This window comes from Notamacropus eugenii, chromosome 5, assembly GCF_028372415.1.
Source record: "Notamacropus eugenii isolate mMacEug1 chromosome 5, mMacEug1.pri_v2, whole genome shotgun sequence".
Taxonomy (NCBI): domain Eukaryota; kingdom Metazoa; phylum Chordata; class Mammalia; order Diprotodontia; family Macropodidae; genus Notamacropus; species Notamacropus eugenii.
Genome location: NC_092876.1, coordinates 789812 through 814907, shown reverse-complemented (window position 1 = coordinate 814907; position 25096 = coordinate 789812). Strand labels below are relative to the sequence as shown.

General features: G+C 42.6%; 1 protein-coding gene across 1 annotated transcript in view; it reads left to right on the top strand.

The window, feature by feature from the left end:
- Window positions 1–2824: 2824 nt before the first annotated feature.
- Window positions 2825–25096, top strand: part of LOC140508081 (uncharacterized) — a 36933-nt gene continuing 14661 nt past the window's right edge. Inside the window, 3 exon segments of the mRNA XM_072615822.1 lie at window positions 2825–3501; window positions 15365–15491; window positions 16982–17077. Coding sequence (XP_072471923.1) covers window positions 3463–3501; window positions 15365–15491; window positions 16982–17077 — 262 coding nt within the window. The 5' untranslated portion in view covers window positions 2825–3462.

Genomic DNA, 25096 nt, shown 5'->3' with positions numbered 1-25096 from the left:
GGAAGGTGTTTTGCCTCAAAAGTCCATTGGGAATTTTTTAGGTCCTTACATTGCTTTGAAAGGCTAAGTCTATCAGAAAAATTCCTCACACACTGTGGTTGTTACTGTGTACAAAGTTCTCCTGGTTCTGTTCCTTTCACTCAGCATCAGTTCATATAAGTCCTTCCAGGCCTCTCTGAAGTCTTCTGTCCTTTGTTTTCGAAGAAGATGATGACATCAGAGAAATGATGACATGACTTGCACTTGACTTTGTTTTGAGTGAGAGAGGGCTGTGCAAGGTCATCAGCCTCACTTTCCCCTCCTGAGTCATCTGGATCCAGTGACCAGATATTCATCAGGATGGAGAAGGCCCAGGATGCACTGGGAGACCTTGATCTATTCAGGTAATCACTTAGAGTGAGGTAAGGCCATTCAGTGAATAAACCTCTCTAAGAAGTAATCAGGGAATGGCTCCTGTAATGTGCAAAAGAAAAAAAATAAGTAAATCAAACTGGGAGGGAAAGAGCAACAGTTACTATTGATAATCACTTTGAAGCCAGGAGGGTCCAGAAAACAGTCATTAAGTGGAGTTTGTGGAATCAATCTATGGACTTCAGAGCACACTGGGTTTAAGGCTTTAGGAAAACAAGAAAGAAACAGAGAGAAAGAGAGAGAGAGAAAGAGAGAGAGAGAGAGAGAGAGAGAGAGAGAGAGAGAGAGAGAGAGAGAGAGAGAAAGGAGAGAGAGAGATGAGAGATAGACAGACAGACAGAAAGAAAGAAATCTAGCCCAAGTTAACTGGGCATCCTCTGAACATCCAAATTTACCTTCCTTTGGAGAGGAGAAGGAGTTGGGGACAGAAGGGAGCAGATGAGCTGAGTTACCCAGCTAGCTGGGTTCCCATCCAGGCCAGTCTACTCACAGGTCAGTGTTTGTCCTTTGTTTTCAAAGAAGAGTATGGCATCTGCCACAGCTGGTAAGGAAGTGATGAACATTACAATAGAGTTTGAGGTCTGTTATAAGACCCTTCTATTGGAATCTATACTCCTATGTTACTTATACAAAGTATGGATTAACACATGGCTTATTCTTATGCTAATATGCAAAAGAGGTGTGGCAAAATACAGAATCTCATTGGTTAACAGACCTTGCTCTTGAGGGCCCAAAATGTCATATTAGCAAGGTGTATTTGTGTGTGTGTGTGTGTGTGTGTGTGTGTGTGTGTGTGTGACAGACTGGGCAAAGCTCAGGCATCTCCAGTGATTAAGTGGTCACAAGATGGTCACTTGCTCATCTGAAGGCACAGAAGTTGGGGGATTTTCCATTGGGATTTATTGCTTCTTGAAACCACATGATAGAGTCCCCATTTCAAGTGAATTGGAGGAATTATTTTCCGTTCTGCATTCTAAGAGCTGACAACATCAACTTGAGTTAAGGAGTCTCATTCTGGATTGAGTCTGGTCTCTGCTGAGACCGTCATTTCAGAACACATTATTCCAGGTGCGATTTTCTAATTTTCATAATAATTTTCATGGTCAGACAATCTGTCAGATAAAAAGTACTTCTCTAGTAGAAGCAAACCCTAACCCTGAATGCCCTGGAGGTATCATTGTGTCCTCTGTGTGGGTACAGGACCCGGGTAGGTCTGGTTCCCGGCTTCTTTCTGGCTCCTGCCCTTTCCACTGGGCCTCTCCCTCCACTTGGCCCCCACTTCCCCTGGTACCGTTCTCAGTAACTCAGGAAAGCACTTCATCACTCACTTTCAAAGTGGCCAGCCTTCTTTCAGCCACTTCTTGCCCAGGCCTGATAAGATTTGGTGACCTTGCCTAAAGTCCCAAGGCACTGACTTGGCATAAAAGAAGGAGAGTTTAGGTGGTCTTCTTAACTTTTCTCAAGTTGTTCTTTTTGAATTAATTTTGAAGCAAGATAGGCTCGATTCAACATAACTTGTTTCGAAACACTGGCCACGCTCTCTTACAGCTTAATTCATATTTTCATAGCATCCTGATCAGCAGAGAAGTGAAATTTCTGAGCATACAATTATATCACCATTTAGAAATTGTTTTGCAAATTACAATATTTTATACACTGTTTTCCCAAACATTCCAAAAGGAGAACAAGCTGAACCACAATAATATAAACAATGTTATAGGTTTAAAACAAAACGAAATTGCCAAATGCCAGCAATTCACATCAACGCATTTCAGAATTACCTCCAACAGAACAATCCATTCACTTCCCAATTTGACATTGTGGACGGATTGCATTCAGAGTAGAATACAGTAGTTCAGATTCAATTGCGTTTCGTTCTCATAATTCCTCATCATGTTACCTTAATGCTGAAGTTTAAGTGTATTTTGCCTTAAAGTCTGGTCAAACATCACAATTACTAAGGGAGACAAACTCAGTCCCAGCCGATGTGGATTTACACAGACTGCATGGGGTATCCCAGTTTTCACCAGAGCCATGTGCTGCCCGCTCCTCAAAGCACAGGGTCCATCACATTCAGGTTAGTTGGTGCTGCAGCTTTATCAAGGAACTGTTTCTGCTGGAAGAAGGAGGGGATGAGTGGGGGAGGGAGGGAGGGAGCTGGTGGCCCAGGTGGAGCATTGGGGTGGAGTTTGGAGGCCTGGGAGGAGTTTAGGGGAAGAAGGATCATTGCAGCGGAGAAGACTTCCCACGTGATGGAGGGGTGGGCTAGGGGAGGAGAGGCAGGCAGGGTCCTTGAGTCCTGGCCTGACTGTGATTGGAGGAAAGGGCTCAGCCATTATGGGGGCCTCAGGGGTTGGACAGAGTGGTGCTCTTGGGACTAGGAGGACCCACCCAGAGTGGCCTGGTGGGAAGCAGGAAGTCTTTGAACTGAGATTGTTCTGACTTCCCCAGAGCTCAGAATGTCTCATTTTTTCTTTTGACCTGAGATCTCTCTGCCTTCCCTTGGATCTGAGTTCTCTCTGCCTTCCCTGCAGCTGAGATCTCTCTGCCTTCCCTTGGATCTGAGTTCTCTCTGCTGTCCCTGAAGCTGAGCTCTCTTTGCCTTACCTTAGATCTAAGATCTCTCTGCCTTCCCTGCAGCTGAGATCTCTCTGCCTTCCCTTGGATCTGAGATCTCTCTGCCTTCCCTTGGATCTGAGTTCTCTCTGCCTTCCCTGCAGCTGAGTTCTCTCTGCCTTCCCTTGGATCTGAGTTCTCTCTGCTGTCCCTGAAGCTGAGCTCTCTTTGCCTTACCTTAGATCTAAGATCTCTCTGTCTTCCCTGCAGCTGAGATCTCTCTGCCTTTCCTGCAGCTGAGTTCTCTCTGCCTTCCCTTGGATCTGAGTTCTCTCTGCTGTCCCTGAAGCTGAGCTCTCTTTCCCTTACCTTAGATCTGAGATCTCTCTGTCTTCCCCTGGACCTGAACTCTCTTGGCCTTCCCTGGGACTGGAGATTTCTGTGCCTTCCCTTGGACCTGCGATCTCTGTGCTTTCCCTTCGACCTGAGATCTCTATGCCTTCTGGAAGACCCCTCTGCACATGCAGGTCCCAGGTAGGTCTGCGCCAGGGCCCTCGCACACATTCTGATTTTTGTTGGCCCTCCTTCCCATTGGGTCTCATTTTCCAGGTCTGCCAGAAGCAGACCTCCCAGATTTGGCTACTGGACCAGCTCCCCACCCCTCAAACTTTTCCAGACTCCCAGTCACTTCCTAAACATCCTGGCACATCCTTCCCAAGATTTCCCATTGGGTCACACTTTTCCAAACTTTTGCCCAAAGAGATTCAGGTGTCCTGTTTCAGCCTTCTCATCAGGACCCAGGTGTCTTTGCTCCCTGCCCCCACCTCCTGGTTAGAGATTCAGTTGTCCTGTCTTCAGACCCAGCCCCCTGTAAGCATCCTCAAGTCCTATCTTCCTGTCCCCAGACCCCACCTTGGATGGAGGTACCAAAGCTCTTTCCTGATTCCTCTTATCTGAATCCTTGGCTCGTGGGCTGGATCCTTATCAGATACCAGTCTTTCAACTTCCTTGAAGGATTCAAAATGTGGGGATTAAAATTATCCAACCTACAATAAGAGAGACTGAGGCAGAGCTCTGAGCCAATGACACTTGATTAATGAAGTGGGCCTCAGGTCTCCCTCACTATCTGAGATGTCTCCTCCTTCCATGCCCAATTGTTATAGGGCTAGATATCTTAACCAGGGGTGGGGAACCTGTGGTCTTAAGATCATGTGTGACCTTCTAAATCCTTAAGTGCAGCCTTTTGATGAATCCAAACTGCTCTGTATTGTTCTGTAAAATTTGGATGCAGTCATAATGCTGCGCTTAAGGACCTAGAAGGCCACATGTGGCCTTACAGCCACAGTTTCTCCACCCCTGATCTAGTAATTCTTGAGTAGCTGTACCAAATACAATATAATTCCATTGGTTGACTTGATGCATAGGCTTCTAATGAAGTGGACCTCAGAGCTTCCTCATGATCTGAGATATCCCTCCTTCCAGGGCCCAGTTTTTATGGGGCTAAACATCTAGGCATTCCTGAGCAGCTATAAGCAAAGTAGTATGGCTGTAGAGTGACAGGTTGGGCAAAGCAGGAAATATCTCAGCTGACCAGGTGGTCACAAGCTGGAGGGACTTCTCCTTAGCTTAGGTAGGGGCTCCCAAGACACATGGGGGGGACTTTCCACACCATGCCACCTCCCAGGCTGGGTTTGGTCATGGAATTGGAGCAAAGCAGGATGGAGATGTCCTTGTAAGCATTCTTGGGATTGTGTATGTGAGGGCCATAGCTGGTGAGGGAGTAATGATCATTGATTAGGGTTTGAGGCATCATATCGAGGCCTTCTACTAGAAACTATATTCCTATGGGACTTATACAAAGGATGGCTGAATACATGGCTCATTCTTATGCTAATATACCAAAGAGGTGTGGCAAAATACAGAATCTCATTGGTTAAGAGACCCTGCTCTTGAGAGCCATACTAGCAGGGGATGGGGGGAGGGGAGGTGTCACAGGTTGGGCAAGGCATGGGGCATCTCCACTGTGGTCAGAACATGGTCACCTGTTCCTGTTGGACAAGAGAGAATGGTCCAGAAGCACAAAAATAAGGTGGAGGATGTTCCATGTAGTTGAGTCATCTCCACCACACCAGGCTTGGTCACCATGACGAGGAAAAACCAGGGGTCTCTAGTTAACGTCCTATGGTTAAGCCACTGAAGATAGTGTGCAGCTCACAGATCTGGGGCCTGATACTGAGGATTTCCCATCCCCACCTCTGTAGAATCAGATCAGATTGATTGATACTGATGGGAATGGAGTAGGGGTCCTCCCTGAATCAACTTCCTCATAACCCTAAGCTGTACCAGAGCGTCCCAGGCATCCTCCCCAGACCCTAGTTAGACCCCAGGGCACAATCAGCCTTCCCTTCCCAGTCTGGAATCCCTTCACCCATGTCCCTGACCTCCCTTCATGACTAATGCTAGACTGTCTTGCCTTCCAGACCCTACCCCCGCTCCCCTTCCCCAGGCCTCCTGCTGCCCTGCCTCAGATTCCCTGCCAGGAACCGAATCCCAGACTGGCTTTTGTCTCCCAGTCTCAGGCCTCCTTGCTCACTCCCTGGGGGCTCCATTCCACATCCCTCCTCCTCCTCCTCAACTTTCTCCAGCTTTCCACCCTCCTAGATCAGTCAGCGTATTATTTAGATAATTTGAGTGTTAATTGGGGAAAGGGGATGCCAGGAGGGCAGAAGACCAGTTGGAGGGAGAGCTCTGGCACAGGAGTCACTATGGCTCTGACTAGTCTCATCCCATCTGGGATGCCAAGCCCCCTCTGCCTCTTGGGGCTCTATAGGAGGATGGGGTAAATAAGGGGGACAGAGGAGGAGTAAGAGAGGGAGGGAAGTAGTTTCCCTGTTCAGACCCTCCTCATTTCCAAGCCTGATCCTCTCTGCTGTCTGATTCCCTCTACAGGTTGGAGTCTTTCCCCTGAAGGCAGGGCCTGGGTCTTCCTAACTCCTATGGGACCTCACCCTCTGTAAATGCCAGTTGGGCAGCCTCCTGCCTAGGAGGAGAAGGAAAGGAGCTCTCTCTGTCTGGGATCCTTCTCCCTCCCCAGCTCTGTCTGCAAAGGCCCCAAACCTGGCCCAATCAAGGGCTGGGTCAAATCTAGACACTAATGCTGGAGGGAAATTGGAAGATTCATTATAAGGTACAACAAGTGACAATAGCCCACAGTATGAGCCCCAAGGCAGTCACAGCTAGGGCGGATAGGGTTTACTGTGCAGAGGTGAAGAAGAGACAGACTTTCCAGGTGGTTCTAGGCTGTCTCCTGGTTATCAGAAAGGTCCATGACTCGTTGGGACATTTTTGGAGCCATAGAGGGTGGGGGAGCAGGTCCCTGGGGTAGACGAGGTCCAGGGATAAGATGGAGGGACTTTACACACTGGAGTCACTTTGGTTTCTTTGCTCCCTACACAGGGAGCCTGGATTGTGAGGGAATGGCCCTTGGGAACAGCCAAGTGCCAGCCCAGGTGAGTGCAGTCCATACACAGGCTTGACCCACATCAGCAATGCAGCCATTTCCATGGTCCTTGAGGATGGTCTATGAAGCTGGTGATGGCTGCCCTATGGGTCGCCTCTGTACGAAAAGAGGCATGAAATTGAATAGAGTAGTAACAGCACTGCCCTGCTCCTGTCTTCTGTGCTTGAACCTGATTCATGGGTACTGCCCCTCCCACCCCTGTTGCCCTTTCCTGTTTGTTTGTGTCTTTTTGTGAGGCAGTTGGGGTTAAGTGTCTTACCCTGGCGCACACAGCTAGTAAGTGTCAAGTATCTGAGGCTGGATTTGAACTCAGGTCCTGTTCACTCCATGGACAGTGCTCTTATCTACTGCTCTACCTACTGCCTCCAATTGGTTTTTAACTTCCCCTTCATTATAGCTGACTGACAAGGGGGGGCCCTTCATTCCTCAGTCTCTGTTACCCAGGGTTCATATCTTTGCTCTCTTATTGACTGCCAGCCCCCTCTCCCCCTACACACAGCTCCTCCCCCTCCTCTGTCTTTCTTATGGCCAAGGTCTCCCTTGTAGTGATTGACGATCCAGGAAAATGTTTCCCCCTGAGTCTTGTCTGGGCAGCCCTGGAGCAGAGCCCTGAAGACTCCCCCAGCTCCTATGCTTTGCCTTGGGGTCATCAGATCAGAACTTGTTCTCCTGGTGCTGCTCCTGTCCTCCTGCCCTAACTCTCACAAGCATTCCCAGATCCCTCAGAAACCCTCCCCTTTATCCATTTTCAGGTCAAGAGCAAGGTGTGGCCATGTGCTATCTGGTGAAATCTGTCATATCTGAAGGCCCCTGATTTCATATTGATAGACATTTGTACTTTTAGGCTTCCAGGCAGCCACACCAGAGTGAGAGACCCTCAGAATATTACTTGAAGGGAAGCACATGGAGCCTTTGCCCCCCATGTAAGTCAGGTCCTTGGGACAGCTTTGTCACCTTTCAGGGGGAAAAATAAACCAAACTGGCCTAAGTATATGACAGTGGAAGGACAGAACTCCAGGAGATCATGTCCCCTTCGCTCATGGGGGGGCTACCTTGGACAGCAACCAGGTGAGTACTCAGTCTCATTTCAAGACTGGCTGAAGGAAGGAAACCAGCATTTATTATGGAGTCTCTCCTTTCCCTTTCTGTCACCCTCCCTCCATTTAGAACCCTTATTACAAGAATGTATGTAGTTAAGCTAAACAAAATTTCTCATTGGTCATATCTAAAGAAAATCATATCAATCAGCACTTTGAGTACACCTCTCTATCAAGAGGTAGGCAACGTTTGGTGACTCCTCAAGAACTGATCAATCATTACATTGAGCAGAGTTCCAATGTGTGTGGACACTCATATATATGAAGGCACACATTGGTATCAGCCAAGATCCACCTTCTCATCTTCCCACCTGCTCCTTCTCCAACACCAAGAACACAAGCCAAACAAAGCCCATTACATACAATGTATCATCAATCTGAAAAAAAAAATCCACAGGGCCTGTGCCCTAAAAATATATTTCTCATTCTGTACCTGAGTCCTTCCCCTCAAGGATGGGAGGCAGGGTGTTTCATCACCCTTCGCCCTCGGAAGTCTGGCTTGGTCACTATGCTAATTCAAGGTCATTGGATCATTATCCCATTACATTTAGGGATCTTATTTATCCATACCCCATTTATGAATAATCCTTCAGATTCCCTTATTTTGCCACCTCAAAGAGAATTATAAAAATTCTGATGCATTCTTTGAATTTTATATGCTTAGGCCTTATCCCTCCCATAATATATCCTCCTAATTCCCCTTTTCCTTTTCCTCCTTCTCACTAGTGATTAAAATGTATTTCTATACCCAACTCTGTTGTGTGTATTTCTGCTTCCTTTGACTAGAGGACTAAGGTTCAGATATATTGCTCCTCCTTGTTTGTATAGATGTCTACTTGTGCCCCCTCATTATGGGAGATAATCTTTCCTAACCCACATTTTCATCCACCCACCTTAGTGTATCCCTCTTCCTCTCTTTCCATCTTTGCCTTAAAATCAAGACATAATAGAACCCCTCCCAGGACTTTTCTAATTTGATTTCTTCTATGAGCCCTGAGAAGGATCAAAGGGAATACATACCATCTCCCCATATTTGAATATAAGTGGGTTAGCCTTTATTTTTTTTAGTCCCTTAGGCAACTTCATCATTGTTTACTTTTTGATGTTTCTTTTCACTTGTGTTTGAACTTCAAAAGTTCTGTGCAGTTATGGTCTTTTCATCCAGAATGCTTGGATGTCTTTTCCTTAAGGGTTGCTTTTCTCCTGTACCCTCCTACTCAGCTGAGTAAATTACCCTTGGCTATAAGGTCATGCCCTTTGCCTTCTGGCGTATCCTTCCAAGCTCTGTCCTCTTTAATGATGATTATTGTTTGTTTCTTGCTGCTTGCTGTGCTTTTTCTCATTCACCTGGAAGCCCTGCATTTTGGCTTTGATGTTCCTGGGAGTTTCCTTTTAGAGATTTCTTTCAGGAATTCACCTGTGAGTTATTTTGGCTTTGTGCTCTGCTTGTGATAATGTTTAATATAAAATTTTGGAATAATCTCTTTGTTCTCTCTGAAGTAAACTCAGAGAGTGCCTTTTCCTATGCAAAAGCCAGCCAAGGCCAGCTCTACACTCCTTAAGGAGACCTTTAACCTAAGACACTATATCTTGAATAATGAGACTTTCCTTTGAATCTTATTATCTATAGACACATACTATGTTATGAATAACGGGACTTTCCTTTGATCTATAGACATATACTATGTTATGACATATTAGTGATAAAGAAAATATAGACATCTTAGATCATAATTTCTATTGAACATTGTTTACCCTTTCCTATATCAATTATCTGTTTAAGGGAGGAAGCCTGTCACTTACTAGTGGTGGGGTTTCTTTCCTTATCACCGAGACATATGCTTACCCAGCTTGGAATCTCAAGGCCTGACTAACATTGCTTTGTTAATTGTCCTGTCTTACTGAATTTATGATTTGCTTAATTAAGAGAGTTTCTTTCTCATGGCAAAATGTACTTAAGACAGATGATTTCTGTACTAGATAGTCAGAGTCACCTCTTACTCCATAGCGCTATGACTGTTATCTTTAAGAGGGAATTAATTAATTAATAAACAACGCATGCCTTTAGTCTGATGTTTTTCTTTAACCGAGTTTTCAGGTTAACATTTGTAAGACATCTGCGCAGTTTTAAGGTTTCTTGAAATCTCATGTCCGGCTCCTATTTTTATGGTATTTAGATAGTCCAGTGATATTTAAATTTTCCCTTATTCTCTTTTCAATGTGAATTGTTTTCTATGACATATCTTGCATTTTCTTCTGTTTTGTTTTCAGCCCCTTGAATTTGTTTTAATATTATTGCCTTGTGGCTTCTATTTGGTTAGTTCAGAATTTCAAAGAGTTTGTCGCGTGGCCAAGGTTTTATACCTCTCATGCCAAGGTGTTACCCCCTTGATTCTTTCTCCCACACTCCCCATTTCTTTTCCCCTCGAGCACTCTCGTTCCACTTAGAGACATGTTTAACTCTTGCTTCAAAGTTTTGGGAAAGTCTGATTGTGGCCAACCTGGGTTTTTTGGAGGCCATGTTTGTCAATATGAGTCCCTCTTCTGTATTTGTGTCTCCAGTTCCTCTGCCGCCATAATCATTCTTTATGGTGAGGTTCTTTGTTTGATGGAGCATTCTTTCAGCCTAAATCCCGACTTCAGACTTGAAGTTAGACCAGACTCTGCAGCACCTTTGGAAGGATTGATACTTTCTTCGGGTACTGAGTCTTATTCCAGGATCTCAGGAACAGGATAGAGGCCTATGAACTCTCAGTGCTCCCAAAATGGTTTGATCCAGGGCAAAATAGGATTGCTGCCCTCCTGCTCTGAATTCTCTAACTTTCTGACCTGGGGTGAGTCTTTACAAGACTGGACTGCTGCCAAGCTCTGTTCCTATTGGCCAACTACTAAGCTCTGCTGGCTGGCTCAGAGAGGTGGAACTGTAAGTTTCTCTTTATTTTGAGATTTCTGTCCTTGTTATTCCACTGCAGGCTGGGCTGGACATTGGAAGGCAGACCCTGCTTGGCATCTCAGGCCTGAGCCACACCCCTGCCTCTACAGACTTCTGTACTTTCTTCATTCCAGGGCTGCCCTATCCAGGAATTCCACTGCTTGGCACAGATTCCCTTGACCCTGATTATATTATCTGGGCCTGGGAGAGGGTGAAAGAGCTGCCAGTGACAGCCATCTTGTTGTTGCAGGGTGGTGATATGGTCAAATTTTTCCTTTAGGAAAGGTCACTTTAGTGTCTGAATAGTGGACAGATTGGAGTGGGAAGAAGCTGGAGGCAGGTAGATCCATCAACAGGCTAGGCAATGGCCAAGGTGTGGAGTGATGAGGGCTTGGACCAGGGTAGCATTAGGTGGAGGAGAAGTGATCATTTATGAAAGATGTTGCAAAGGTGAACTCAGCAGACCTGGACAACAGGTAGGAGAATGTGTGGAGCAGAGGTAGGAACCTAGCTTGTCTACCTGAGGGACTTGCACCAGGTGCTAAATGACATCTTAGTTTTTCACTTGGTTACCCAAGTCCTGGATTGAATAGGTGAGGACCTGGGCCTCAAGGCAGCCTTTGGGAATGAGGAGAAGTTGGAGGCTCTAGATGGAATACCTAGAGAGAAGCAAAGAATCCATCATTGGATCACAGGATGGGAGCCCAGGTTCAGTCCCAGCTCCTATCCCAGTCTGAAACACGCATGAGAATCACCAGGGCAGGAATCACAGACTAACTTGGGACCAGCAACCTGGCAGATAATGGCCAAGTCCAGTAGATTTACTGTTGCCAAGAAGGCTGAAAACCAGATCAGGAGCCTGCAGAACTAGGTTCCCAGTATGGGCAAGGGGAGCCTCAGTCAACTTTGCCACAGATCAGGGGGTGGTAGTGGTGACTGTCTTCATCCTGGAAGAGGACCAAAATGACATCACTGTACTAGAGTCAAGTTTCAGTGTGTCTTACTGTGGCTGATCAGACCATTCTGAACCTGGAAAGTTCTGCTGCAGGTTGGGCACAAATAGTCCATGTGAACATTTGGGGCGGATTCTCTAAATCTGTCTATCCTGCATTGCCTTTGAGCTCTTTCAATTATGGTTTGCTCATAGAGCCCAGCATCTTCTCTGAGGTGGGCACACCATGCTGGAAAGTCCTGTGCCAGTGTCTCCCAAGTCACACAATGAATTCCAAAGCTCTTGAGAGAGACCTTGAAACCATTCTAGGAGTACTGAAAGCTTGCAGGTCCCCAGCCTGAGCTGTCCTTGAGATCCTAGAGTAAAACAACATTTAATATCCCCAAGAGAGCAGCAGCGGGACCCAGGAGAACACAAGCTCAGCCCAGGTACTCCTCTAGGAGGGCACAGAGACTAGCTTTAAGTTAAACATTGAAGTCAGTAATGATATAGAAATGTGATGGACTACCATTGGTCTGTAAGAAGTGAGGAAGGGGTGGATACAGAGTAGTCTGGGAAGATATGTATGAACTGATGCATAGCAGAGGCAACAGCACCAGGTTTATATGGAGACAATGTTGCAGTGATTACCTTGCAAGACTTGAGAATTCTGATCTGTGTACTGGTCTGCCACTAATCAAGGGACTAATCAAAAATGCTCCTGCCTCCCCTTCTAATATGCGTGACAGACTCAGTCCAGAATGAAACTTGGGTGTGGCCAAGGTGAAAGTGGGTTTTACATGATTATATATATTGAAAACAAGTGTCTGGTTTTTCATTTTATTTTCAACGAGGGTCAAGGTGAGAGAAAATGTAGGGGGATTTTTTTCTGATGGAAAAACCTATTTATTTTCCATGGGTTAGTGACATTTTCCTCTCCATCTTCATGAAGACTTTAGGGAGGATCATTTGATTTTGTCTCTAGAATTGGGAGCCAAGAACTAGACACACTGAGAAAAGGCAGCTTCAGAACTACACAGAACTCTAACCTGTGAAGCCCTGTAAAGAGTTACTTCTCAGGGGAACCTCATGGAGACTCTGGGAAGAGAGAAGACCAATTTCCATTCTTCCAGCAACTTTGAATTGCCCATTGGCCATGTGAGGTCTAAGCATGAGTCCTCATACCCCTGGACTCTTTTTAAAAAAATATCTCAATGATTTATTGAATTTTTCACCTTTTATCCTGATGTTTAGACATAAGAATGCCAGATGGTATATGGAAAACAATTGTGATAAAACTGTCTAATAATTATGACAAAGAAAAGTAATAGCCTACTTCTTAGAAAAGATGAGAATGCATATCACATTTTTAATATTTTTATTTTTAATTTTCAATATTCACTTACATAAGATTTTGACTTTTAAATTTTCTCTCTCCCTCCCCTCCAATCTCCCCAAGACAGCAGGCAATCTGACATGGACTCCACGGATTGGATGGTTGGCTGTTGTCCTTTGTTCTCAAAGAGGACCAAAATGACATCACCATGATAAAGTAAAATTTCAATGCCCAACTGTGACTGATCAGACCAATATGAGCTTGGAATGCTCTACCACAGGTTGGGCACAGATAGTCCCTGTGAATATTTGGGATGGATACTCCAAATTTCCTCATCCTATGTTTACTTTGTGCTGTCTCAATTCTACTTTGCTCAGAGAACACAGTATCCTTTCTGATGTGGGCACACCATGCTGAGTGGTCTTGTGCCAGTGTCTCCCACGTTGCACAGTCAAATCCAAAGTTCTTGAGAGAAACCTTGTGAATGTCCTTGTATTTTTTCTTCTGGCCACCATGTGATTACCTGCCCCATGCAAGTTCTCCATAAAGTAGTCTTTTTGGCAAGCATACATTTTGCAATTGAACAACGTGGTCAGTACATCGCAGTTGCGCTCTCTGAAGCATAGTTTGAATGCTTGGCAGTTTAGTTTGAACAAGGACCTCAGTGTGTGGTACCTTATCCTGCCAGGTGATCCTCAGAATCTTCCTAAGACAATTCAAATGGAAATGATTCAGTTTCTTGTCATGGTGCGGTTAGACTGTCCATGTTTCACAGGCATACAACAATGAGGTCAGCACGCATTCAAAACTCCTCTATTTGTTGTAACCAATGGTTCCACTTATGGATAGTGTGGTCGTGGCTGATGGACTCTTGCTACATTGGTAGCAGTGATGACATTGGACTGGGACATAGCAGTGGGGTGTGGAAGACAGGTTAAAGCAGGATACCAATGAGAGGCTTATAGAATGTTTTTAGAAATTGTTCGGTGGTTTCAGTCATGTATGACTCTTAAGTAAAGAATGAGTGACTCAAGGGAACCTAGAGAAAAGAAAAGATTTAGAAATTCTTGGGAATGTCAAGAAGTGTAAAGGAACAATAAATTCCTCAATTTTTCTGAAGTAAAATAATAGAATAAGGGAAGTGAAAGGTGAAATGTGGATTGCAAATAGAACCTAAATCAAATATTTTAAAGAAGAAATCACAACGATGAAAAATGAATTGGTAATTTTATGCACAGGATAGAGGATTGTTTCCAGAGTATCTGATAAAGTGAATCCTATGCTTATGACAGCAGGGGAAAAAAACGAAGTGGAAGACCATCAAATTCCAAGATCATTGGAATGTCACAGGCTGCAAATATAAATGATCTCTCCCAAGTGTCGGTGTCATATCTAGCCAGCCTTTCCTATGTATTGCCTCTCATTTGGCCCCTTAACTCATTTGCTTGACTCTTCTCCCAAGTTTCTACAGTTCTAGGGATGTGTTTTGATTATATACTTCTCATACAGAAACTGGTTACGTTTTTCTTATGACTTAGCTTGAAAAAACCAAGATAATTAACTATTGCTTTTTTAGGCAATAAAGGAACCCTCTGTTCTCCATCGTTGTTGTTCAGTCGTTTCAGTCATTTCAACAGTAAACCCATGAGGGCTCTTGTTAGCAAAGATACTGGAGTAGTTTGCCATTTCCTTCTCCAGTTCATTTTACAAATGAGAAAACTGAGGCAAAAAGGTTAAGTAACTTGAGGTCATATTTGAACTCCTAAAATGAGTCTTGCTGATTCCAAGTCCAGTACTCTACCCACTACACCACACTTCTCCATTACAGTTATTCTGAATACTAAGTAATTAATTTTGTAATTAAGGAATATATGCTCTAGACAAATGAAAGCAATCCTAAAGCCAAGGCATAGGCTGTTTTAGAAGTGACACATATGCAGCGTGACCTCGAGCCCTCAATGAAATAACAGATACGGCTCCTTCACTTGGCTGGCAACCACCTCATACCATTCAGTGCAGTCCAGATTCTGATGAATATTTTTCCAGTGTCCTCTTCATGTTTTCATCTAGATAAGCCTTTGTTTCAGCCCTTCAGGAAGCAAACTAGATCTTTTCTTTAACTTTGCTCTCTTTTCAGTGATCATATTTAATGTTTCCCTCCTCTCTCCCCAGAATGCAGTGCAGCTGCCAGCTTCTCCCAGACTTTTCTTTAGAATATATCACTAACATCAGTTCTGATAAGGAAGAAATTTCATATCATCCTCTTTTTCTTTCTCCTTCGCAGATGCTCCTACCTTACAGATAATATACACACTTTCTCCCTGATTCCACAGGGAGATACATTCCACAAGATATTTCTCCGCTTTATTCCAGCTGATAATATAAAATGCTTTTCTCAAAATTCCACTGGGTTCTTACTGACTGTGGTTGCAAGAACTAACTCTGACACTCATAAAGGGCATGACCTTTGGGCAAATCCCTTCTGTGGGCTTCGGGTTTCCTCCTGTAAATTGATGAAGATTGGATTATTTAACTCTGAAATGTCTTTCAGCTCTACGTCCTCTGATTTTTGATCATTTAGGAGATAGTGACATTCAAGGACGTGGCTGTGGACTTCAGCCCAGAGGAGTGGGGCCTCTTGGACCATCCTCAGAAGGAGCTGTACCAGGAGGTCATGTTGGAGAACGCCCAGAACCTGCTTTCCCTGGGTAAGGACACTTCCTCTGGTAATGTTGAGCCTCTACTCAAAGGGAATATCTTCATTCCTTAACATGCAGGCGTTGGAGCATCTGTTAATTATTAGGGGAAAGTGCTGGTCTCCCGTGTTCAAGAGACAGGGTCCTCCTGCTCCCTAGTTTTCCTACAGGAAGTCTTTGCATTGTGTGATATGAACCTGAGGGTCTCCTTTGCTGTTCCTGAAGCTGTGTCTTACCAATTCTAGGTAGCTTCAGGTCAAATATCCAATCAGTGTGGAAGCATCTCAGATGTGGCACCAATCTCAGGGTTTATTTGGTCTAATTTATTCCTGGGCATGAATTTTGTCTGCCCCATCTCTGAAAACTGCTCTGGCAGCTTTTCCTTGCAATCCCTTCCTCTTTGAGGTAGGTCTAATATTTTTGGAATATTCTTCTCTTTAACAAGCACACATTGGTAACCTGTAGCTCTTAAGTATGTCTAGAGTAGCGGGTTTGGCCTTAACCTTCCCTGCTATTTCCCTAAGCTTCCAGCACAGATAGTGGGAAAAGAAGGGAAGGGAATAAAGGTTTGTATTCACCTGCTCTTGGCCATGGTCTCTGCCAAGGGCTTTCTTTACAATATTATGACACTTCATCCTCATAGTAAATTTCCATGTTAGGTGATATTATTATACCCATTTTACAGCTGGGAAACTGAGGCAAACAGGAGAAGTGACTGGTCCAGAGGCACACAACAACTAAGTTTCTGAGGATGGATTTAAACTCAGGCAATCCTGACTGCAGGCCCAGGGGTCTCTCCACTGCACTATCAGTGCATTGCCACTGCCTCTGATTTCTAGACAATGGAAAGTTTACAATGAATCCATCCTTCCATGAAGGATGGTGCACAAGATCAAATTCTCCGATGCCAAACTGGTTCCATGATTTTCTCCCCAGAACTCCCCAAATTAAATGCTATGGAATCTCTCCTTCAGGAGTCCTGGAAACCACTCAGGGGTCCTTGCTTGCATGCCCCTGTGGGTGACAGGAATAACACACTGGCCAAGAAATAAGACTTTGGACTAGCTAGGATTTGTTGAGTTTGCCTGAAGGAAAATCTCTCCCAAAGAGGCAAACACTCCCTGAGTAAACATACACAAGGTTTATATGGGGTTCAGGGAGTGAGGAGCCAGGTAGGGAGAGAAGTCAAATGCTTATGCATCCAGCTCCCTGTTCCTTGGGCTTGAGGCTGATCTGGTACAATTACCCTTTTACCCAGTTTTGGGGTAAGGAGTTTCTGCCAGAATGGAGCATAAGAGGAAGGGGGGCAGAGGGTTTGGCTGGTTCACAGAGCAGGTTGTACAACACATCCTCTTTTGGATTACCTGCATCACAAGCACAATGGATCAGTACAGACGCCTATAATGGAGGGATTCTGAAGATGGAGCAGCTCTGCATCCACACCCTTTCCCTAAAGAGAACTAAATTACAGGTGTCTTTACATGCTCATTCCCCATGCCCAGGGTGTCCAGTTCCCAGAGAAGACGTGATCGCTTATTTTGAGCAAAGGGAAGCCTCATGGATGCTGGAGCAAGGAGGCCCGAGGATCCTGTGTCCAGGTAAATGAGGTGAAAGCTCGTGTATGAGAGCTGGGGTTCCAAGAGGCTGCTATGTGTTGTGGTGAAGGAAGTGCTAGATTTGGGGGCAGGAAAATCTGCCTTGGAATTTTTCTTCAGATATTTCTCAATAGTGGTTTCCTGGGCCAGTCACTGAACCATGGAGCCTCAGTTTCCCCATATGTAGAATGAGGAGGTTGGACCCCATGGCCTTCTAGGAATAAATCTATGATTCTATAAGAAGTCATTGTTTGGAATGTGTGACTAGAATTCTCCTAGAAGTGCAAAAAGCATTTAGATTATCCAGTATGAGCTCTTTCCTATTTAAGTACCTGCTTTGTACCAGGCCTATGCCTGGGAATATAAAAGGTGTGAGGGACGTTCCTGGCTGTCATGGAGTTCCCTGTGTGGTGGGTCAGACAACTATGTAGAAACCCACTATGGACAGGATCAATTACAGTTGTTCAAGAGAAGGAAAGCCCTCCAGGGAAGGAGGACTGGGAAAGGTTATCGTGGAAGGTGGGCTCTAGCTGGGTCTTCAGGGAAGCCAAGGTGAGTGTTCTAGGCAAAAGGGACAGGGAGGAACCCATGGAGTCAGGAAGAACAGAAAGGAGGCCCATCCCACTGAATTATAGCAAATATGGGAGAAATAGGGTGAAAGAAAACTGGAAGAATTGGAGAGGGGTACATGTTGAAGTGCTTTAGCAGTCCTAGGGAGGATTTTATACTGGATCCTTTTGCTGTGGAGCCACTGGAGGGTGTTAACTAGATGGTGACATGGTCAGGTGAGAGCTTTAGGAAGATGAATTTGATGACTGGGTGGAGGATTGACTGGACTGGGAGAAGATGAGGCAGCCAGACCAAATGGCAGACTGTGAAATACCTCAGGTGTGAGGTATGTGATTGGGGTCTGAACCAAGAAAGTGAGAGTTTGGGGAGAGATTCCCACAGGTGGAATCATGGCACTTTGCTCCACATTGAATGAGGGGGTCAGGAGTGTGAATGTATAAGCTGGTGGGGAGTGCATGACATTCCATATCTGAGCTGGGACTACTGGAGGATTCTTTGGATAGAGTTAAAAAAGTAGGAAGATGGGAGCGTTGGGGGAAAGAGAATGAGTTGCCTTTTGCATATGGTAAAAGGAGAACCAGAAGAGAGTAGTGTCACCAAAACTTAGAGAGGAGAGTATCAAGAAAAGGTGTGATGGACAGTGTCAGAGCCTGCAGAGAAGTCAGGAAGGATGAGGTTCAAGAAGTGGCCATTGAATTTAGCAACTGCAGAGAAATTTTATTTTTTATTTTAAAAAAATTTTTGACATTTAATTTTTAAATTTATTTTCAGTGTTCTACCATCACTACCATATAACTTAGATTTTTTCTCCCTCCCTCCCCCTTTACTCCTCAAGATGGCATTCAATTTTATATAGGTTCTACACAGACATTCCTATTAAATACATTTTCACCATAGTCATGTTATGTATAAGAATGAAAATGAATGGGAGAAATCATATAACAAACTAAAACGTAAAACAAAAGAAAATGATCTTGCAGAGAAATTTTAGAGAAAGAAGTTTAAATTGAATAATGAAGTTGGGAGCCAGACTGTAGAGAGCTTCGAAGGAAGGGAAAGCAGCTGGAGACCCCAGGTGCAATGGCCATCTCCAGCTATTTGGCCATGAAATGGAGGAAAGGTATTAGACAGTATCTCATGGGAATGCATGGATCATTGAGGGTGCCTTGAGAGAAATGGTTTTACTTGTGACCACAGGAAAGGAGTCCTTAGTGTGAGAGAGTGTGAAAATAAGTGAAAAAATGGAGATAAAAATGGAGATCAAGGTAGATAAAGGATGGAATGGGATTATTTTCATACATACAGAGATTTGCTTTATCAAGCAAAAGGTTGACCTTTTCATCTGATGCTGGATGCCAAAAAATGAAAGAAGGGAGTATAGGGAGTATAAGATAGGGAGAGATAGGGAGTATAAGATAGCTCTTGGTAAATGTCCAGTTTTTTCAATGAAATAAAAGGCCAAGGTCTTAATTGAGAAGGTGCGGATGGGTAGGGTTGGGGTGGGCAGAGAATAAGCCATAAAGGAGGGTTGGGGATGAATGAAGAGACTTGGAAAAGCTTCTGTGGTGAGTGGCATGGGGAGTTCATTTAGGGAGATGTCAAAGAATTGCCTTGCCACAATGATGGTCCAGCTGACATTATGTAGCTTAAATTCGTAGTGGACCCAGGCAGCCTGGTTTCATGATTTTTCTCTTTCTTATCAAGTAGCATGAGCAGGAGTGAAGGCTTCTGCCTACTTGGAAGTAATCAAAGGCTAAGATTTGCATAAATCTTTAGCCCAAGTCCCTTTTCTGATCTGTATCCATGTCACATTCTTGGAGAATCCTTGACCAGGTTCATGAATGTGATGATTGCTTCCATTTAGGGAGCTGAGAGGTAGAAACTTGAAGGTGTCCCCAGGTAGGAGACCCTTCAGGAACCTAGAAAGAAGTCTCTGTGATCCTCAGTGTTGGGTCTGGTCAGGTTCCATCAGGGTTAGAGCCTAAAAAAGGGGATGACAGAGGTGATTGGGCGCAAGAAAGAGACAGAACCATGACAGAAGCCAGAAGATGCATTTGACGAGTGGGAGAGAGACCAGAATGCAAGGTAGAGGCTGGGGCCTTCTGTCAGCCCTGGTGTGAAGTCAGGCAATCTATAAACAAGGATTAAGCACCTTGTGTTTTAGGTACTTTGCTAAGCTCTAAAGGGTAGAAAGAATAGCAAAAGAAATCTCTTCTGTCAGGAAGCTCACAATCCAGTATACAAACCTGGAGATAATTGGAGAAAAAGCAACAGAAAATGAATTTCATCTTAGCTGATCTATGTGAAAAGAGATTGTTTTGGAATAGAAATACATTTAGTTCAACAAGGAAATGAGAGAATACAAGGAGTGAGGATAGTAACACTCTAAGATGGAGAACGGAATTGAGGGGAAACAATCTATATCAAAATCAGGGATAAAAATAAGAGAATCGATAGTCATGTGAAAAAATTCTCTAAATCACTATTGATCAGAGAAATGCAAATTAAAACAATTCTGAGGTACTACCTAACACCTATCAGAGTGACTAATATCACAAAAAAGGAAAATGTTGGCTGTTGGAGGGGATGTGGGAAAACTTGGACACCAATACACTGTTGGTGAAGTTGTGAACTGATCCAATCCTTCTGGAGAGCAATTTGGAACTATACTCAGAGGGCTATAAAACTGTATATACTCTTTGATCAAGCAAGATCATATCCAAAAAAAAGGAAAAGGTCCTATTTGTACAAAAATATTTATACAGCTCTTTTTGTGGGACAAAGAATTAGAAACTGAGGGAATGCTCTTCAATTGGGAAATGGCTAAACAAGCTGTGGTATATGATGGTAATGGAATATTACTGTCCTATAAGAAATGAGAAGCAGGATGATTTCAGTAAAGTCTTGGATGACTTATATGAGCTGATTCATGGTGCAGCAAGCAGAACCAGAAATTGTACACAATACCAGCAGTATCATTCAATGAAGAACTGTGACTGACTTAGCTTTTCTCAGCAATGTAATGATCCAAGATAATAAAAAATGACTGATGCATAGTGAACAGAACTAGAGCACTGTACACAGTAACAACAATATTGTTCAATAAGCAAGTGTGAATGACTTAGCTATTTTTAGAAACACAATGATCCAAGACAATCCCAAATACTGTAAATTCTTTTTTTTTTTATTTTAACTTCCTAACCGGTCAATAAAATGAATTGCTGGTGACTATATAAAAGGTTTATTATTCTACTGGCTCATGACAAGTAATGTATTAAATGATAAGTGTACTTTAAATCAGTTGCACATATTACTTTTTTTAAAGCAATGTTTATGTTGAAAACATCCTTTGTAAGAATGGGATTTCTTTAGACATTCTTTTTTTCTACCACTGGAAAATCTGCTACTCTCATTGAAACTACTGACTGACTAATCTGTATTGCCAAACACAGCTTTGATAAGCTTTCCCTCTCTATTCTTTGTTATTAATAAATAACATAAGTGGAGGATAGGTTCAAATCAGAAAATAACTTTAGCATTGCAATGATGGGCACTTTAAGGTCTGTTTTGTAGAAAGGTTGTGGGTGTCCATCATGGTTTCATTGTGGTCTCTACAGTAAATGCATAGCAATCATGGTTCCAAAGAGTGTGTTATCTCTGTTATAAGAATTCAAACTGAACTAAGATCTTGTTCTGGTAACTTCAACTTTTATGAGATGTGATTACAAGATAATGCAGGAATGAGAGGACTACTCTGGTGTAGTACCAGCCAGCCAGTGAAGGTCTATGTATGCTTATGAACATTTGCACATGAATGTCCAACCTTCCTAGAAGTTTGGAAACAATTTGATGTCAAGTTAAGGAGCTGAAAAAATATGTTGCACTTAGAAAGAGTAAGAATGTGAAGTTATCATTACATGAATTCCAAAAGCATTATATACCTGACCATAATGATTTGGAATCACTGCAATAAGAATCCTATTATGGTTGAATTATGGGCATGCTTGTTGTCTCAGAGGATTAATATTTCAGTTACAACATTAGGTGATTATTTACTCCGTAAGATGCCACTGATCAATTTTTAGTTCAAATCCTGTGGACCACTCTCTAGAATCTCCAAGGGGTTTGTGAACTCCTCAATGGGAAAGGTCTTCAAGAGGACTAATAGTGAAGCATGATGTCCACTTCCTTACAAAAGGATGATAGAATTGCCACAGGGCAATCAAACTGTGTATAACCTTTGATCCAACAGTACCACTATGAAGTCTGTATCACAAAGAGATTATAAAAAAGGGAAAAGGACCCACATGTACAAAAATATTTATAGCAGCTCTTTTGTGGTGGCCAAGAATTGGAAATTGAGGGGATGACCATCACTTGGGGAATGGCTAAACAAGTTGTGTTATATGAAAGTAATTCATGACTAATTAAGAAAAACCTGGAAAGACTTGCATCAACTGATGCTGAATAAAGTAAGTTGAATCATGAGAACACGGAACACATTAAGACGACATTGTGTGATGACCGACTTTGATAGACTTAACTCTTTTCAGCAATGCAAAGATCTAAGATAATTCCAAAGTTTTTATGATGAAAAATATTATCCATATCCAGAAAAAGAGCTGTGGAGTCTGAATGCAGATTGAATCATATTATTTTCTTTTTCATTTGGCTTTTTCTTTCTTGTGGTTTTTGCCTTTTTTCTGATTCTTCTTTCACAATATGACAAATGTGGCAATATGTTTAATGTATATGTATACTATGTATATATACATATATGTATATACACACATATATGTACAACATATGTAAAGCCTATATCCGATTGCATGCCATCTTGGGGAAAGGTGAGGGGTGGAAGGAAGGACAATTTGGAACTGGAAATCTTAGAAAAGTGAAAGTTGAAAACTATAAATTAATTACCTAGTTACAAAAGGGTTATAGTCTCAAATTTGTATATGAGACATTTTCAGACTTGATAAAATGCCATGCATTATTAAAATTTTGTTTATTGTAAAGATTTATTTTTAGTACAAACAGATTTTATTTTTAATATAATATTTTACTTTCCCCTATTAGATATTAAAACAACTTAAACATTTTTTTTTTAAATTTTGAATTCTGAATTCTGTCTCTGCTTACCCTCCCTCCTCCCAGAGATGGTAAGCAATTTGATATAGGCTATACATGTACAATTATCATTCCAAAGTTTTTGTTTTAATTTTAGTTAGCAGAGGCATTTAAGAACGGTTAAAAAAAGAAATAAGTAATGACTATCTCCCAACATTAATAGGCCAAAACAAATTTTTTTTGGTTTTCAACATTCATTTCCAGAAAAGTTTGAGTTCCAAATTTTTTCCCCATCTCTCCCTTCCCCTCACCCCAAAACACTGTGCATTCTGAATAGCCCTTCCCCCAATCAACCCTCCCTTCTATCACACCCCTCTCTTCCCTTATCCCCATCTTCTCTCTTTTCTTGTAGGGCAAGATAGATTTCTATATCCCATTACCTGTATTTATTATTTCCCAGTTGCATGGAAAAACAATTCTCAATATTCTTGCCTAAAACTTTGAGTTGTAACTTCTCTCCCTTCCTCCCACCCCACCAATCCCCACTGAGAAGGCAAGCAATTCAATATAGGCTATATATATGTAGCTTTGCAAAAGACTTCCACAATAGTCACATTGTATAAGACTAACTATTATTTCCCTCCATCCTATCCTGCCTCCCATTTATTCTATTCTCTCTTTTGGCCTTGTCTTTCCCCAAAAGTGTTTATTTCTAATTACTTCCTCCTCCCATTAGCCCTCCCTTTTATCATCCTTCCCACCCCACATATCCCCTTCTCCCCTACTTTCCTGTAGTGTAAGATAGATTTTTATACCAAATTGAGTGTGCATGTTATTCCCTCCTGAAACCAAATGTGATAAGAGTAAGCTTCACTTTTTCCCTCTCACCTCCCCCCCTTTCCCCTCCATTGAAAAAGCTCTTTCTTGCCTCTTTTATGAGAGATAGTGTGCACCATTCCATTTCTTCCTTTCTCTCCCAGTATATTCCTCTCTCACCCCTTAATTTATTTTTTTTAGATATCATCCCTTCCTATTCAACTCGCCCTGCGCCCTTTGTGTGTGTGTGTGTCTGTGTGTGTGTGTGTGTGTGTGTATTATCCCTCCTACTACCCAAATACTGAGAAAAGTTCCAAGAATTACAAATATGATCTTTCCATGTAGAAACAGAAACAGTTCAACTTTAGTAGCCTTAGGATTTCTCTTTCCTATTTACCTTTTCATGCTTCTCTTGACTCTTGTGTTTGAAAGTGAAATTTTCTATCCAGCTCTGGTCTATGCATCAAGAATGCCTGAAAGTCTTCTATTTCATTGAATGACCATTTTTTCCCCTGAAGTATTATGCTCATTTTTGTTGGGTAGGTGATTCTTGGTTTTAATCCTAATTCCTTTGACTTCTGGAATATCATATTCTAAGCCCTTTGATTCCTTAATGTAGAAGCTGCTAGGTCTTGTGTTATCCTGATTGTATTTGCACAATACTCAAATTGTTTCTTTCTAGCTGCTTGCAATATTTTCTCCTTGACCTGGGAACTCTGGAATTTGGCTACAATATTCCTAGGAGTTTTTCTTTTTGGATTTCTTTTAGGAAGCGATTGGTAGATTCTTTCAATATTTATTTTACCTTCTGGTTCTAGAATATCAGGGCAATTTTCCTTGATAATTTCATGAAAGATGATGTCTAGGTTCTTTTTTTGATCATGGCTTTCAGGTAGTCCCATAATTTTTAAATTGTCTCTCCTGGATCTATTTTCCAGGTCAGTTGTTTTTCCAATGAGATATTTCACATTTTCTTCTATTTTTTCATTCCTTTGGTTTTGTTTTGTAATTTCATGGTTTCTCATAAAGTCATTAGTTTCCTTCTGCTCCATCCTAATTTTTAAAGAACTATTTTTTCAGTGAACTTTTGAACCTCCTTTTCCATTTGGCTAATTCTGCTTTTAAAAGCATTCTTCTCCTCATTGGCTTTTTGGACCTCTTTTGCCATTTGAATTAGTCTGTTTTTAAGGGTGTTATTTTCTTTAGCATTTTTTTGGGTCTTCTTTAGCAATTTGTTGACTCATTTTTCATGATTTTCATGTATCACTCTCATTTCTCTTCCTAATTTTTCCTCGACCTCTCTTACTTGATTTTCAAAATCCCTTCTGAGGTCTTCCATGGCCCGAGGCCCTTGCATATTTATTTTGCAGGTTTTGGATGCAGAAGCCTTGATTTTTATGTCTTCCTCTGATGGTATGCATTGTCCTTCCTCCTCTGAAAGGAGGGAAGAAAATACCTGTTCACCTAGAAAGTAACCTTTTATAGTCTTATTTTTTCCCCCTTTTTTGGCATTTTCCCAGCCTGTTACTTGACTTTTGAGTCCTTTGTTAAAAGGAGGGTGTACTA